The following is a 17,876-nucleotide window of genomic DNA, read 5'->3' as shown; positions in this document are numbered from 1 at the left end:
TCCCCTACTGAAATCCATTATTTTTGCATATGATTAGCATTTCCCCTGCTTCTTTTTTTCTTCCTCTCATTCTTTTGCTTTTGAAAACAGGGCAACTGACAGTTGCATGTTCCTGAATGTACTTACTTAATATGACCCCTTTACTCTATAAAGGGAGTTTGCCTCTGTATTCTGCAATAATCTGATAATAGTGAGTTGCATTGAATATTATAGTGTGCTTACATTTAATTAAGCAATGACCATTTGTACTCCACAGGCTCAAGCTCCCTGTGGTCCTAAAGCAGAAAAGAAAGTCCTTTAGGAGATATGCCAATCTTTTTTATTTCCTCCACAGTCTTCCTGGCTTTCTGTGAATGCAATTATATGAACAAACAAAATGGCTTGACTAAATTCCCCTACGTGGCAAGGCCCTTTCTGCTGATAAAGCTACTTTTGTGCCTGATAATTAAATGAGAATATTAATATTTAACTAAATGTAATAGGCTGTTGCTTTGGCACTTTTGTGAGGGTAGTGGTTTCAATGGAGATGAGCCAGGCATTTCAGAAGCAGAGTGAATAGTCATGGAATCAATAGTGTTGCTGAAAGGTCTGTGATGATACATGTTCACTGGGAAGGACACAGTTTTGTGTTGTGCCTGCCTGTTCAGCAGAGATGAGTGATGGCAGCATGATAATCAGGTACCAAAAGTATTATTTGAGGAGCTGGGGTTACACATCTGTGTTTCAGTGTGTCTCAAAAGGAAAACTACAGTCGATGAAAGAGAATTTTAGGCAAAACCCTCAAGCCTTAGGCTCACATAGCAAGCCCTGGATCCCCCTGGTTCAACCCCAGTCTGATGTAATGACAATGAGCAGTGCAAAGGGCTCCCCAGACCAGGATTCACTGCCACTGCAGTGGGCATCCCCCAGCCCTTTAATCCTTCCCCCATGGAGCTCAAGAACCTGTCATCAAGAGATGTTTCCCACCATGTAGGACATACAATCTGAAATGTCTCCTGAAGATGTAGCAGCTTTCTGTACCAGCTGGGTACTGTACTCCTTTCCTGTACCAGCTGGGAAGGACTTGTTCCTTCTGACATTGGAGATGCCTCGTTTTTCCAGAAGAGGCTCAACAGTTAGAGCACATGGCCAGGATGTGGTGTACAAAGGTTAAATACTAGGAAGGAGAAAGGAATCCTCTTTTTCAGTTCTAGAGTGCTTGGATAAGACACACAGGTGAAATGAACAATTCTTGAAACATTCTGAAAGCCAACACACCTCCAAAACCTAATGTAGCAGGGTTGTATGTTCTTTGCCCACTCTACTCTCCCTGTGGCTTTCTGACCCATGGGTTTTCCCTTTGTGTAGCAACACAACTATGTCCTGAAGCCCTCCAAAGCCTCCTCCCTTCCCCCATTTATTACATGTAGTTTGAACACAGATGTTCCTCACCTAATTATCTTCTACCTGATATCAGGGAGATGTCTGACTGCAACCCAGAATTGTGTCTCAACACAGAAAATCTTGTTCCCATTTGCTGAATGTCACTGATTTTGGGAATACAACTTCTTGCCAACACAGAACCTGGAAGAAGTTTCAAAGACTTAACTGAATTAGAAGTCTGTGAGGACTAGAAGGAAATTCTTTCAAAGGAAACTTGCATTACAAATGTTAAGGTGGATATAAAATGTTAAAATGCATTTTTACAAATAATGCCAAAAAAAAATGAGATCTTGTTCTTCTTCTTTCAGAAATTTTTGAGCTGGAGGTAAATGAAAATGTGCAGCTGACTGTAAATGACAGGCAAATGCCTAATGTAGAATACAGGGACATCAAGATAGATGATTACAGTAAGTAGTGTATTTCCTTTCCCTATTTCTTTCTCACTGGTGTTGCTGTGAAATGATACAGTCATCTTGGCTAGACTGTCAGGAGAAAAAAATTACTTTGGCTTTCAAAAAACTCACACAGTTTGCAAAGCACTCTCTTAGGATGTGCTACATAAAGAGGTTATTACAGAGAGAGGATTTGGTGAGAATGCAGCTGAAGAAGGGAAAAATTATAAGACTAGGTCGTTTGGGTTTTTTTCCCTTTTAAAATTTTCTTGGTAGAGAAAATACCACCCTGAGAAATGACACAGTCTGGTACCCCCATTGTTTGTGGTACTTGCCCTAGCTGGACTGGTGTATTTTTTGGGATGGGTTTGAAGTGGGATGTTGTATGTCCTTGGTGGCTACAACCTTGGCTGCCTTTCAGTACACAATACTGAACTGCAGTGAATGAAGATGGCTCACCAGTGACTGCCCATCAGAGTCATTCTTTGAGAAAGCCCTAGCACTTGATAGGGTTGGGGGAAAAAAGCCTTATGAGAAAAGGCAAAGAGATTTTCCTGTAGTAAAGAAGGCAGAATCTTGGAGCAGTTTATGTCTGCAGCTGGTGGGTTATGTGCACCATTTGTGTAATCATTCCCCACACATCTATATGCCAAACAGGGCAGAGAGAGAGAGAAAAGCCTAGTTGCAAACAGCCAAAGTGAAAGCATTTTCTTCCTGTCTCTGTAGTTGCACCTGAAACAACCTAAAAAGCATCTCTATCTGTAAGCAGGTATCTTACCTATATGTAGAAAATTCACATACTCAGAGTTGTGTAATGGCCTCAGTTTGTGTGTCTGGTGGCAACTCCCAAAGAATCCCAAAGACCCTGGGTTCAAAGCATGACCCATAATTTTCCATGCCAAAAAAGAGTGTACCTCTCAGGTCAGATGCAGTGAAATGAAAGCAGCAAGGTGTGATGGGTCACTAATTGCAACCACTACCAGGTGCTATAAAATGTGAAGCAAAGGCTGAGACAGTTGCCATTTGAAAAGGATCATAATGGCCCTGAAGTGCTCTGCTGGCCACATGGGCACTAGGAACATAATCCAGTGCATAAAATAACAAGAACAGATGTGCATTTCCAGGCCTGATGGGCAGGAAAAGATGTAAAGGAACCTGTCATGAAGATCATGTCTTTCCCCAACATGAGCCAATTCATAGTGGCACTGAGAGCTTAATCAGAATTACTCAACTTGATCCTTAATTTCTTAACTCCAAGTATCATTGAAATGTGATTCTGCTTGTGAAACCAAAAATATATGCTTGTGCATAATAAATACAAGGTGGTCATAGCACTGTGGCTTTTCTTTGTCCTCCCTGTATTTTCAAGGCCTTGGGTTTAGCAGCCCTGGGAATCTTGCACTTAGTGCTTAGTTATATTTAAAGTCAAGCAATGGCCTTGTCTGTCCCTGGGCCATTGATCCAATTTGCAGCTATTAGCATTCAGATGGAATAACTAATTAGGCTGAGTGTCAGACAATGATTGCAAAGCAAACCACTTAAACCACGCGGTTAATCTGTGTATTAATCTACTGAAAATGCTCCTAATACCAATTTAATTGCTGGGCCTTTGCTAATCTGGATTGTAGTTAACATTTTAAAGACAAATGTGCTGGCGTTAATGTGGAAAGCATTTGTACAGCAACATTTCTGGCTCTCAGTACCAGGCCAATGGAAGCTTTGGTGAGGCCATGTCTCATATTGGTTCTGTACCAGTATAATGACAGGGGTTTCAGCACAATTACTTCCAATTTTACAGCAAAATTAAGCCCTCTAAAAATTAGGATTAAAATACATGTTTGTCTGTCTGTCTTCATGCCATTACAGCACAACAATCCTATTCTCTCCCCAGCCACCATACTTAATTGGGTTTTAAATTATCATTTTCATCTCTGATTTTCCCCTTCCTCTGCTGCCCTGAAATACTGATTTCTGTCTGTGTCACTCATCCAGCTGCCAAAAAGGAAAATTATAGCTATTGCCAGATGTTAATTGAATGCTGTAAAAGTGATGCACGATTGAGCAGCTCACGCTCTCCTCCTGATTTACATTTCTTGTCACCTCGGCTATCATAATATGGGTCTTTTCTTTGACAACATCTGTGTTCCTAAGGTGTTATTTACCAGTGTATCTGATGAAATGCCTTTTTGTTCCTGCTCATAAGTGGCCAAAACGCCAGGAAAATCTATTAGAATGATGTCAGTGTTGCCACACTAAAGACATGCTGTTATTTGGGTTGTTTTTTTCCCTAGGATTGCCAATGCAGATCTTGAAGCCAGCAACCTTTTCAGAAACTGCACACTACCCCTTGCTTTTGATTGTGTAAGTTCTTACTCGTCCTTTCTTTCAGTTCACATTGGAAACCTCAGCCACAATCAGAACCTTTTAAGATATATTTTGTACAAAGAATGCAAGAACCTAAGCCCAGTGCATTGGTCCCTATCCCCTGCCTCACTCCCCAGCTGGCAAAGGCTATAGACATAGCTCCCTTCTCTCCCATGTTTGAGCCAACTCTCAGCAGGGTCTCCTTTGGAAATCCTGCAGAGCAAATTGTAGGATTTGGTAAAGTTGTCCCACGCACACCTGTAATTCAATAATTTGGGGGGCAGAAACAGGAGGAGCAGGAATAAAAGATGGATGCTGACTTTCTGTCCAGGTGGTTAGAGCACACTCTGTGTTTAACAGATATTTGTAGAAGGGAATTCAGTAAGCCTTACTACAGCTTAAATTTTAAACTCTCTCCATCAGTAATCCTTCTCATGGAAATACCAGTGTTCCCTGAAGTGACAGTGAAGGGAGAGCTAGAAACCTTTGAAGATTTCCACAATATTAGCATTTATACCAGGGAGGCAGGATCTCCTCCTGGCAGACACAGCAGATGGGTTTTTCTTTATGCAACATTTAGTAATCATAATACACATTACTGAGTTTTTTCTGGCAATTTGGAAAGAAACTGAGGGAGGGAAGTCAATGACCTTGAAAAAAACCTGCATGGCCCTGGCTGTGTCCCACTGCATCACTTGCTCCCTGCTGGGGAACCCTCCACGAGAGAGAACCCACCTGCAGGAGTGATGGGTGCCTGAAGACCACCCTGCACATCCCTCCATGAAGAATTAAACCAATGCAATAAGCATGTCATTACATCACAAAATTACTGCAGAGAAAATGTACTTCATTATACAAGTGCTTGAGGAAGATTGGTACTCATCAAGCTAACAGCACTTGATTAGGCTGCCTCTGAAACTGGATGTTCCCCCGTCTCACGTGAATTAATGCAAATGACTGAAGTACATGATGCACATTAAAATCCTGCAGTGAGTCTCCTGATATCTCCAAGAACCCCAAAAGGACAAACAAATTAAAGCACTAATGGTTCTACAGTAATCCCAGTCCTAAAATATTACTTCACATCTTTTTCGTCACCACCTGTTGATTTTTCTGAGCTCTCTGGCTGAGGTACGGTCAGTATTTCTCAGGACAGTTCCCCCTGTGCAGGATGGGACCCTAAGCAGAAGGTTGAAAAGGGAGTCTTGCCCACCCTTTCCTCTTCCACACCAATTTGGAACCAACCTGAGCATTTTTAATCCATTAATTTTATCACTCTAAAAGTGTTCTTGTGTTAAGCAGCGGTGACTGAAGGGACTGACAGCTCCATCTAGAGCTGCTCTGGAGCAGCCCACAGGAGAGGGAAGGGCTGGGCAGGGGGAATGGGAGCAGGAAATGAAACCCAAATGCTTGCCAGTGAAGAAAAGGGGGGTTGATATCTGCAAGCTTTATCCAACATATTTTTGCAGTCCCAGCACTCCCTAATGCCAGAAGCCCCTCCACCAGAAAAACCCCTGTAGAAAAGAGCTATAGATTAAAACAGGCATAAATGGGGAAAAATCAACTGACGTCTGCATGGCTGCCCTGATTTGCTCACAGGAGGAATCCTGCCCAGTCAGTGATGTGCTTGCTCGGCTTGTTCAAAGCTCAGTTCAGCACAGAGATAGTTGCTGTGCAAAGAGGAAGGCAGAAACCAGCCTGCAGCTTCCACCCAAACCTCAAAACCCACCCCACGCAGCCAGCCTCCTGCACACCATCACTGCAGGGACTCACCTCCCCTCCTTGAAGTCTCCCCCATCCCTGCATCAATCTCACAGCCTTGGGGAGGGCGTTTTGACCTGTGCTTGGGGCCATTGCCTTGGCTTGAAAACCTCTTTCTGTTTCAGGGATGGGACACCTGGCAGCCAGATTGTCACAGAGAGATTCGAGGTGACGTGGGAGAGCGTCATGGTCAGCTCCCACAACGCCATCGTGCTGAAGTTCGACGGCCGCGGGAGCGGCTTCCAGGGCACTAAACTCCTTCACGAGGTGAAGAGGAGACTGGGCCTTTTGGAAGAGAAGGATCAGTTGGAAGCTGTCCGGTGAATGACACTATCATCAAATCCATTCATTCATTCATGATAGCTAACCCAAAACTGACCTTAGTCCTGGCTGCTTTAAGGGTGCGTAGGATAGAGCAAGGAGCTTGGTGGGAAGGACAATGTAGTGATAGAGCTGGGACCAAGTGGTGGCATGTGAGAGAGTGCTCATGCCAGCCACTGCAAATGGAGGAAAAGAAGCCTTAAATAGAGCTAAATTAGAGCACACTTAGCTTTATCATGTGTTCAAAGCCCATTTATTTTTAGCTCTCTACAGTCACACAGCTACAAACAAGTAAGCTTGAATATCAGCTCCTACATTCCTCTTTAAATTCTTAAACTTTTTAAAACAGAAAGAAACAGTGCAAAACCCTAAATGTCAAGTCCTGCCATATTGTTAGATTTATTCTGCACATAATCACACTAAAAAAACTATCAGAGTAGTACAATTGTATCAGATTTATTATGACTTTCAGAGGTAGTGCATGTTATTTGTTGCCATTGCTTGGTCAAATCCAACACAACTAGTTGCAAGATTAAATCAAACAGAGACTCGAGTGAAAGCAGCAGGTAGCAGTATGAGTTTAGACTGTCTACATCATATTTCTGTGGCCACCCCAAATTCAAGCTGATAAAAATGACATTATGTTTACTATATCTAAGGGAAACATATTTTTAACTCATTGTTTCTCCTCTCTCACGTTCTAGGACAATGCTGAAGGAGCATTACATTGATAAAATGCGAGTTGGTGTGTTTGGGAAGGTAACATTTTCCCGTTGTTCCTCTGTGTTGTCCTAGTTGGCTGATGTGGCTGAGCAGCTGAGCTAAATCCTGATTTATTGAATATGTCAGTGACAACTTTTTTATTATTATTTATTTCTGAGATAGTCTGCTTCTTGCTCAGATATGTTAGAGATGAAAGCTTTCATTTTATCAATGTATTTGTCAATGTGTTGTTTTTTTTAATTAACTGCCAAGTAGAGAAAGTAGCTATTTTTCAGGAAAACACTGTCAGATAATTAATTCTTTTTTCCCCTTGCAAACTTTCATTTCGTTTTTGTTTGTCCCTTAAGGCGTGTGGGAATGTGAGTAGACCTAGTTCATGTTGTACAAGTGTACAACAAAATTGATTTCTGCAGCTGATTTGCACCACGGGGTGTTCTTGGCTGGGAAACAGCAATTGCAGAGTGCACATAGTTTGAAATTAGGGGGACTATGAGTAGAAATTGTTTGTTGTAGGAGATACAGGCTATGGGTAGGTGGAGAGAGCTGCACATACAGCAGCCTCTCTGCAGGGAACTGCTTACAGACTGTCAGCAGACACTGACATTGTGATGTCCATTTAGAATAATGAAAGAGTGGGGTGATGTTTGGGAGAGGTAACATACCTCATCAGGCCTACAGCCATAACCTGGGATGAAAAGAAGCAACCTGTTGGGCACACAACCCTCCTGCCTTCAGGAGAGTGCAACGAGGGTAGAGCTCACCATCAGCTGCAGCTGACAAAGGCAGGGAGATATCCCTTGTCTCCTGATCTTTCAGAGCAAGGTTTTAAAGGCTTCATAATGGTTGAGGGGCTGCTACAAGGTCTCAGCTGCACCCAAAAGCAGCAGTGCCTCATGGCAGGACCACTGATGCCCCTGCCCTGTTTGTGTTCCAGGATTATGGTGGCTACCTGAGCACTTACATGCTTCCAGCTGGTGAAGAGAACCAGGTGTTTGCCTGTGGAGCTGCCCTTTCCCCACTGACAGACTTCAAACTATATGGTAAACCCCATCCCAGAGCCCACAGACCCTCTTGCTGACTACAAATGATGTTTCTGCCCTGTCCTGTCCTGGTTATCTTTTCTTTCCTCCCCAAGATCCTGCTTCTGGATGGATGCCTTTGTAATGTGAATCTTCTCAGGACCAGCCACAATACATTTTTTCCTCCTCAGGGCAATTTTGCTGGAACTAGTGGGACCAGCCATGGTGGTCAGAGAAATCAAATAACTTTTACTGCTCACTTCTTTTAAATAAAGAAGAATTGGCTGTAAACCTCTCCACTCTCTGACACCAACTGGCAGCACTGCCTTGAACATGCTTCTTTCTTGCCTGAACTATCCCCCTGTGGGAGCTGTGGTCCAGCCTGCCCATCCAGTCTCCTCTGTGATGGCAATGCCTGTAGTTGACTGTTGATGGAGGTGGCCCCATGTGAAAGAACAAAGGGAGACAACATGATAGTTCTTTTCTCTTGTATCTCATTTGCATTAAGGAAGAAACAAAAAAGAATAAGGCTCTTCTGTGACCGATTTAGAAGCCATAAGTAAATGGTGATAATGAAAACCTGTAGTATCTTATATATTCTTAGTGCATTTTCAAAGCCTTTGAGAAATATGTCCTAACTAAAGCAATATTAGAAAATAAGGTCTTTTTTAGCATAAGCAATCTTTGATTCAGAAGCAGCAGTCTACTCACTTATGACTGAAACTGATATTTTCTTTTTTTTCTTTTCAAGCTTCAGCCTTCTCTGAAAGATATTTGGGCTTGCACGGGATTGATAACAGAGCATACGAGGTAATTGCATGGGCACTGCACTTTCCTGACACAAATGTGAATGGGGTTCTAGATCTTCCTCCCTGTGCTGCTCTCTTTTGAAAAAGGAGCAAGGATAAGCAAGATGGACTCACTAGTAAAAATCTGAAGGTGTCCTTCAGCCTGTTTACTGCTTTTGTTGTCTTTGTAGTAATAATGGATACAGTTGTTATTGATTAGCCTTCGTGTCTGCCTCTCTAAATACAGTTACTCCAGTTTTACAGATTGAAAGAGCTAAGGTTGAGTGCCTTGAATGTGCCAAAGGGGACATGATGTCACAACCTCCTTTAAAATTCATCCCAAAGGCCTTGCCTCTTTGATTCTCTCTGAGATACAATTTTTGACCCAAACTCAAGTGAAGCTCAGCTTCTCTTGTCTTTTTCAAACTAAACACGTATGTGATACTTCCCATAGGCAGAGCTCTGTGCCAGAGTTGGGCAGGACTTGGAAAAGGAGCATATTGTTTAAATATGTGTGATGGGATTAGGTGATTCACATCTTTTTTCCTTGGAGAAAAAACCTAATAAAGAATAGTCAGCTAAACAAGCAAACCTTGTTAAGCCTGCTAAGCTTTGTCTTCCAATAGAAGACACAAAGGCAGCAGAGGTTTGAAACTGTTTTCTTCCAGAAAAGACAAGTAGCTGCTTGTGCCCCTGAGTGAAAGCTTGTCCTGGCTATCTAAATGTGGAGTTCATTGTGTCTCAAATTTTGCACTCGTGATGTCTAGATCATTGCAAACTCTTTTACTCTTTTTAGAAGTCTGAAGGCAGGTCAGCAAAAGTGAATGCAAAGGAAAGTATTCCAGAAATGAGAGATTTGTTTTGCCACGTGCTGGTCTAAGCAAATAGTGGTACTTATGGTTGACTTGGCATTAACTGCTAGGAACATCACCTGAGCTCCCTGCAGAGCCTGGAACTGCTCTGGGTTTGGACCCTTACTGGTGCACATCTGCTACACCCCACAGTGGAACCATGAATTGCTTAGGGAGAAGAACTGCTCCTGACCCATGGACCAGACATGAACTTTATGATGGTCACCTAATTCAAGAGCTGATTTAAACTCCAAAAAAGCTGTATTGTCATGTGAGAGGTTACAGCTGAAGGAGCAGAAAGGAAGGAGCCACTTAGGGGGAGAGCAGAGGGCAAGGCATGTGCATACACCATCACAAGGCTTAAGCATCACAGCAATCTGAGGGTGAGCGAACTCATTAATCAAGTTCAATAATAGAGGGAGGATAAGAGAGCACCCTTGCAAAATCCACAACCACTTTCTAAGCCCTTACAGAGTGTGGAGCTGCAAGAGAGCCAGAACAGGCCTGTGTCCACCAGCATTTCCAAAAACTTGCCTCTAGCACCACAGAAATACACAGGGCTACTTCTAATGCTCAGGGCTGCTTTATCTTTTAAATTAAATACACATACACTGTAATGTAAAATGATAGTGAGCTTAATAATACACACCAATGTTTTTAGCTACCTAGTTTGACCTCTGTAGCCAGGCATGGAAGGTCCTATTGCTGTTGCAGATGCACTTTTCTATCTTCTGTAGAAACTATATAAGCCAGTGGGAAGATGAAACAGGTGCAGATAGAATTGATACATGGGTGCCTAAACTGAAAAATACATTACTCATGTGAATGAGTGAGAGCCAGGGCACATGCATTTACACAATGAAGGAAACATGAATTTCACTTGGGGCAGGTATTCTTCTCTTCTGCTATGAAACAATAATATCTGTGATTTGAAATGTACATTTCTTTTGCTGCTCCAGGAGTTTCTGGAAGTCTTGGAGTCTCCTTGAGACTTATATTCTTCTGAATGCACCAAAAAGTGGAGAAGTCCTTCATTTCTCTTTATGTGGTATCGTTTGCAGTCACTCAGATTTGTATTTCCCCTGTGCATCTGACAGACAGCTGGGGGCAAAGGCATTCTCAGCAGTGGACACCTGAATTTAGTGTGAAATCATCCCTTGGGCTGTCAAAGCTCATTGAGGTTGGCTTTCAAACCACACCAAAGTCACTCCAGCTCTCTGAGGAGTTCTTAGGCATAGGCACCTGGGCACACTTCAGTGTTTTGTATTCACTGGAAATTCACTTTGACATTTTCCATGTGTTCTGTAGTTCAGGCTTTTGGTGATCTTTATCAGAACAAATGAGGGTTCTTCCTGCTGCTGATCCTGAGCCTGGAAGGACACAGGTGGGGGTCTATTTTACCTCCAGACTGATTCAAATAGCTAGGAGAATAAGCTGTGCTGGTGTCTGCTTGTTATCCTTGTGATGAAGTATCAAATGGAATTCAGCGCTTCCATTTTCTCTATATAAATTGCTAATTTTTAGCAAGATTTTTAATCTTATTGCAACCTTTACCTTCACAGATCACCAAATTAGCAAACAGAGTCTCATTACTGAAGGAACAGACATTTTTAATCATTCATGCTACTGCTGATGGTAAGCTAGCCCATCATTTGAGCTCATTATGTGTTTGGGACTTTGATTTTTCTTAATTAAATTTGCCTCTTTAATGATTGCAATTTGTTTTTACAGAAAAAATCCATTTTCAGCATACTGCAGACCTTATTACACACCTAATTAGGGCAAAGGCTAATTACAGCTTGCAGGTACAGTATTTTTTTCCTCTTTTTTTGTATATTTGAACAGTTATTTCCCAGTTTGAACTCAAACTGCTGTTAAGAGACAACCTTTGAAGAGCTACTTGCAATAGCAGCAGTGTACAATGTGTTCCTGTGTGCTCCTGTGCTTGTTTGGTACCATGGTTTTGGTTTGGACAGTTGTTGAACAATTATTAAATTAGAGAAAATTGGGGTTTGAGAGACATATCTCTAAGGAATTGGCGCCTGTTTACTTTCTTTGGGAACAACAGGCTAACTTCAGGATGAATTACAGGGAAATGGGGATCTAAATCAAATCAACCAGAAAAGTTAAGGAGAGAAACATCTCTTAGATCTGGCATCCCACTGCAAATGACATGCTCTGGTCTGGAAAGCCCTTCATTCAGCTGAATTACATCTCTGAGTTGCTGAACAGCCCATGTCCAAAGCATTGAAGCTTCCAAAATGAACCCATCCACCAGCCATGGAGGTGGTCCCTGGCCATCTCCTTAACTACATGTCAAACCATGGTCAGGAGAATGCAACAACCCAGGCTCATGCCAGGGTCCGTGCAACAGTTCACAGTATATAGATGGTTGAGTTGCAATGCCCAGGTCCTACCAACACTTGTTTTGCTGAATACCAGCTCCCTCTGGCTGCATTTCCCTGGAGCTTCATGTGATGGGTGTGCTCACTTCATCATGTTCCAAGGGCAGGTAGGCTAGAGCACAGACACAGGAGCTTAGCAATGAGTCCCACTGGAGCTAGGTCAGCATTACAGTGACTGAGGTACCTCTGCATATTTTGCAGTGCAGAACTGCTACTTTAGAGCTTGAAGTCATCAATGGGCTAGAGGCATCTCAAAGATTAGTTGAGAACTGAATAGAGGGGCTGAGAGATCTATATCTTGGTTTGAGGTAGTCAACAGTGCAAGGATCCAGCACTAGAACCTTGGTTTTCTACCTTCAATATCCTGGTCTAGACAACCAATCATGATTATTAAGATCAAATATAATCTTCTTGCACTGCTTGAAAAGAAGTTACCTGTTTCATTAAAATAGAAAGTTGTCTTTAAACCTTCTCAGTCCTAGCTTCCCACATTTTTTCTATTTAATTACTTTTCCAGCAGGCTTTATTTCAATTTTTTTGCTTAATGACAGGGTTTTTTTTTTTCTTGGAAGTCCTCATTTTAGTCAGTAAAACCTAGGGCTGCTTCCCTCCATTGACTTGCACGGGGGGGGGGGTTCAGTTTTCAGAAGGAGCAAACACTGTTATTTGTAAGTGTGGTCTGGTTCTGCTTAGCCTGAACTTGTTCCTAATGGAATTAAATGGAAAATACCCCCTCCTCCCTTTTAAAGGAAGATGCAAGTCTGAGCTCAGGGCGCTGGGGTGCCTGAATTGCCCTGGACCTCATGTGCACCTACAGGAAGACACATGGTGCTGAGGAACAGCAGTGGATTTGCAGACCAGCTCAAGTTGCAGATCTGGACAGTTGGTCCTGAGACTTTAAGCTCCTAATGGTGTGTATTTCCCTGTTCTTCACAGATTTACCCTGACGAAAGCCATTACTTTAGCAATGCAGCACTGGAGCAGCATTTGTACAACTCCATCGTCAACTTCTTTGTGGCGTGTTTCCAAGTTCAGGACAAACTCCCAATAGCCCCACTGAAAGAGGAGGAGGACGACGATTAACCCTATTTGTCAGTGCTAAGCACAAGGCAGATCTCTCTAACAATATGCAACTGGATCATTTTCCTGAAGAAAGAGATGTTACGTTGTTAGCATGTGTTTAAAGAAAACTGAAAGCAGCTCATCTGCTTTACTGACAGCAACTCCTTCCTAAATGGAAGAGCACTACGCATGGTGAACTCAGCAGAAACTGCTGTCTCAAATTAATCCATCACAACCAACATCTTTTTTTTCTTTCTTTCTTTTTCTTCCCCTTTTTTCCCTTTCTTTGTTGTTTTTCTTTTTGTTGTTGTTGTTTCCCACAAAGTGACTTCTGGCATGAAAATGGCGAGACACTGGACTTGAAGGAACAACACAAGAGACCATTTTAAGGACTGGAAGATTACCAGGTCTTTGCATTCAAGCAATCAAGAAGTAGCAGTGAAATCCATCATCCATATTAAGGTTACTCTAGTTAGCATCACACTGTGTCAGAAAAAAAAGTAAATCTAACTTAATACATGGAAAAGATAATAGCACAATTATTTTGAAGAAAGCATACTTGCCTCTTTCTTTCCCATGTTCAGAAGGTTTCTCGTTGCTACAGGACAAAGAAATTCAGTTGTACAAAATATTGCTATAGCTACATTGTTCTTTACCTTCCTGTAATTATTTCTTAATTTTATATAGCTTTTACTTCTGTTTTCACTGGGTGTCATGCTTCCACTATTAACTTCTCAACTTGTTCTGGATTGGGAATAAACATACACTGAGTTAAGCAACTCACTTTAGACCTTAGGGGTCCAAAGGGGCAATGAGGGTCAAGGTACCCAGACATGAAAAAATCTATTAGACTAAAGCAAAGGAAATCTCAATCTCGTATTCCTGGCACAGCTTTTATCTGCAAGATTGAGTATTTCCTTTGGTAGCCTTGAAAAATATGCACATAAAGAAGCTAAATCAGCCTAACATTGAGATATTTTTATTGTACTGTAGAAAAATATGCGACAGTCACAATTCTTTTTTCCTATTCTTTTAGTGTTGGAACAATGGGTTGGCAGCCTGTTGGGGTACAGCTAGATGAGGATATGGTAGCAGGAATTTGTACCAGATACTTCACGGATCATCTCACAAAGCCATTTAAACAGAACCAATGTGCAGAGACGTATTGCACGTGCTGTCTGTGGCTGAGTTTTAATCCAGGTCAATGACTAATACATTCCAAACACATTTAATTATCTCTTCTGCTCACACTAGCACAAAAGAAGTGGGAGCATTTTTTAATATTTTTTTTTTGCTTTTAAATACCTAACACTTCATTCTAGCAGTGCAAAGCAACTTTTAAAACTTCTTGTGAAAAAAAATTCAACTGTCAGAAAGGAATCCAACATTCATTCACTTTCACTCATCGCATCAGAAGAATTTTGACTAGTGTCGCTCCTTGTAAAATAGTCTGACCAAATGTACAGCCAGTATTAATACTGTATATTTCATTTTGTTGTATATAAAGGAATGTAAGTCAGCTATTTGTCAGGTCCCCAATCCAATATTAGTCTTGTGTTCAGCATGCATGCGATAACACTTCTTTGCTGATCAGGACTCTTTAGAAGTACTATCTTGAAGATATAACAATTAATGTCATTTCTTTTCTTGTTTTGACACCTTCAATGTCAATGCTGGTTTCTATTTTTTACATAGTACTGTGGGTCAACTCGCATCCTGACAGCAATGATGATGTTTCCATTGTGTTCTTTACTGTGTCTTTTTTTTTTCTTTTCTTTCTTTTTTTTTTTTTTCTTTAATTAGCATTATTTTAAGCTTTGAATGTTGGTTGTACATTGACCATCATGAAAAATATATGGATAAACCACAGAAATTACCTAGTTTGGTTTTGGTTATCTGCTTTGTTTTACAGTGCATCGACATTGTGTGAACAAGAACCACAGGTAGGAATCTGCTTTAACTGGCAAAATGCCAAATAGACAAGAAGAATGCTGTGTGACCAGATTTTGCTACACCAAACAGGCTCAAAAGTCTGAAATGAACTTGACCCGAGAAATGTAAAAATCTGCTCTGTCCACAATCTTTTGTAGAAAGAACTTTAGGATGTGGCATGGTAGTGTTTGTTCATTCATGGAATAAAACATTATTTTACCACCCTGGTTGCTACTGCTGTTATTTAGTGTTAAGTGCTTCAATAACCATGAAGTTGCTGGAAGTGCTATTCCTGGTTGAACGGAGCCCAAACTCCAGGGTGCAGATCAGAAAAAATGAAAACATCCTTATAAATAAATACACAGCATTTAGTCTGCCTGCAACTTCCACACATGGTGTCACCATGGTAAATGGTGACTGCTTCTGAGGAAAACATGAAGTAGCACAAAATGCGTTCAATCCCAGAGTATCAATTAATTAGAAGACTCCTGTCACCTTCTACTCTTTGGTGAAAAGACACCTTTTCTCCCTTTCTGCCTGCTGACCTCAGTGCTTGGGATACCTGCTGACCCAGCACACAGGCTTCCAAAGGGCATCAGCCAGGTACAACAGTTTGACCAAATGGATTTTTGGCATTTCATCCATCGTCCCTCTTCCCAGAAGTTGCCTTTTGGGTTATGAAGTGGGAACAAAGCACTAAAACTTACCAAGTCTGCCCTAGCAGATTTTTCTGCAAAAGATTCTCCATCAGGAAGAGACAAGCATGAGAAGGGAGTCATCTCACCCAAATTCAGATGTTTGATTTCCTTCAGGCCAAGAGGAGAGCCATATACCTGTGCTTAGACACCTCCCTTGAACAAGCAGCAGCTTTTCCACGTGTCTGTTTCACTCTACTGGCTGCAGGGACAAGAGCAACTATCCCAGACTGAAGCAGCAAGGGGACAAGTTGGGGGCATCCCCAGCTGTCCCCTGTAACAGCACTTTGCAGACTCCATCTGAATGTTCCTACACCTTTCCACTGTAAAGGAAATCCTTTCATTTCACAGATTTCAGAAGAAAATGAAGATTTCTGCTCAAATTAGAAATCCTGGCTGTTGCTGCACCCCACAAAACACTGTCTGTTCCATCTCAAGCAATAACTTCAGGAGACATTGAAATCTGCAGAGACATCTGTGTCTCTAGGCCTAATAAAGACATGAAAGGTCTTTTAACCTTAAAAGACTAAATCATGTAGCAGGGCTGTGATGCTCAGTAGCCACTTGGAAGTACAAGGATGACAAGGATGCTTTCCAATGGCACCATGCTGATTTACTGCACCTCTTCAGTGTCCAGGGTGATGTCTGAATTAATTCACAGGAAGAGAAATGTAGTATTTCATAACAAAGCCAAGAAATTATGGTGAACACTTAGTCTAATCTTTGTTGCTAACAACTCAGGAAACAAGAAGCTTTAGCACTGCTGCAGGCAGATTGCACAAGTGCAAAATAGCTTTGCTTTTATTTTGCTTAATTACCTAAATGTAACTAATATTTTTTTTTAATTGTCCAAAAAACCCAAGTTCACCCTCTCCACAAACTGCTGTTTCTGAATGCCATAATGTTCAACTGTGGCACCCCAAAGCAGAAAAGCACTAATGAGTGATGCCCTACTAATTCAAAGGAAACCACAGAGGCACTCAGGCATTGCTGATATCTAATTAACAAAGCCAGGCAGCCAGCCATGTTTGTAATTGTCTGTGGGTTCAGGCATGGAGCATATAAACCCATCCAAGCTCTGTCCACGAGCTCAGGCCAAATAAATGCTGTATCTCTGAAGGGTAGGAAGGAAAAAAAAAAAAAGTGAAGTAGAAGGGATATGTGGGATGCTCACAGCAACTTTCCCATGGGAAGACAACTGGGAAGTGCTATGCAATGGTAAGAAATGGGTGTTTAGTTGGGGAGACCAAAGGAGTGAAGCCAGTGCTGGTACCCTCATGGAGCTGTGCTGGTACCTGGCGAGGGGCTCTTGCTTTTGCTTTTGCTCTCATGTTCATGTTGTCTTTCCAAAGCTTACCCAGTTGGCAGTGTTAAGGCACTGGATGTTTTAAATTTGCATATTGAGTGGCAGGGCACATCCACCCTGCAGCCCTTCTTGAGCTGCCAGACATGCTTTGGTGAGAGCTGGCGTGGGGACACTTCCTTCCTTGCTCTGGGTAAATGCTGGTTCCTCTCTGTGCTGTCTTACCTGTTTTCCTTTTATAGAAGAAGAGGAAAAGGCCAAAATGGAAAAGGTAACAGAAAAAGCTCAAGATCCCAGTTGCCAGTTCACCAGTCACTGCCTCTTACAGAGTCAGCTGTTTGCTTAGCTCTGTTTCACTCTCCCTAATTAGGCAAATATAAAAGCAGCATCAGGAGCTCTTTGATAAGTTATAACCACAGCTGTTTATTTATTCTAATAGTTAACTCTTGCTTGGCCAACATCTTTTGCTTGGTGCTTATTCTTTTGCTTTGAGGGAATAAGGAAGAAAAGATCCACAAATGTCATCCCTTTGCACGAGGCCACCTGCTATGATGACACATGCAGGTCTGGCTGTCCCCACTCCCGCCATCCAGCTGGGTCTCCATCCACCTTGCACCTCAGCCTTTCCAAACCTGTGGTAGGTGCAGAACCAGGCAGCTCACAAAGGGAAGGGAGAGGCCATTTGGGAAGAACAGGAAACCAGATTGTAATATTCAGGTTTTGACAAAGGACAGAATGAGGTCTGTAGCCAAACAAGCTGTCCAGTTGTGGTGTTTCAAGTTGCAAAGGGTCCCACATTACCCTCCTGCTGCCCACTTCAGCTGCTGCAGACAGATGG

At 42.1% G+C, this 17,876-nt stretch overlaps 1 protein-coding gene across 1 annotated transcript in view; it reads left to right on the top strand.

The window, feature by feature from the left end:
- The window catches only part of DPP6 (dipeptidyl-peptidase 6), a 267,407-nt gene extending 254,176 nt beyond the window's left edge, over positions 1–13,231 (top strand). Inside the window, exons 18-26 of the mRNA XM_010007008.1 lie at positions 1,731–1,829; positions 4,106–4,175; positions 6,065–6,259; positions 6,965–7,019; positions 7,918–8,023; positions 8,754–8,812; positions 11,204–11,276; positions 11,373–11,446; positions 12,983–13,231. Of these exons, the coding sequence (XP_010005310.1) occupies positions 1,731–1,829; positions 4,106–4,175; positions 6,065–6,259; positions 6,965–7,019; positions 7,918–8,023; positions 8,754–8,812; positions 11,204–11,276; positions 11,373–11,446; positions 12,983–13,129 (878 nt within the window). The 3' untranslated portion in view covers positions 13,130–13,231. The remainder of the gene's footprint in view (positions 1–1,730; positions 1,830–4,105; positions 4,176–6,064; positions 6,260–6,964; positions 7,020–7,917; positions 8,024–8,753; positions 8,813–11,203; positions 11,277–11,372; positions 11,447–12,982) is intronic.
- Positions 13,232–17,876: the final 4,645 nt, after the last annotated feature.

The sequence above is a fragment of the Chaetura pelagica genome, unplaced genomic scaffold, assembly GCF_000747805.2.
Source record: "Chaetura pelagica isolate M959 unplaced genomic scaffold, ChaPel_1.0 scaffold17, whole genome shotgun sequence".
NCBI classification, from domain to species: domain Eukaryota; kingdom Metazoa; phylum Chordata; class Aves; order Apodiformes; family Apodidae; genus Chaetura; species Chaetura pelagica.
Note: the sequence above shows the minus strand (reverse complement) of the source record. Positions and strands in the feature narration are given on the sequence as shown.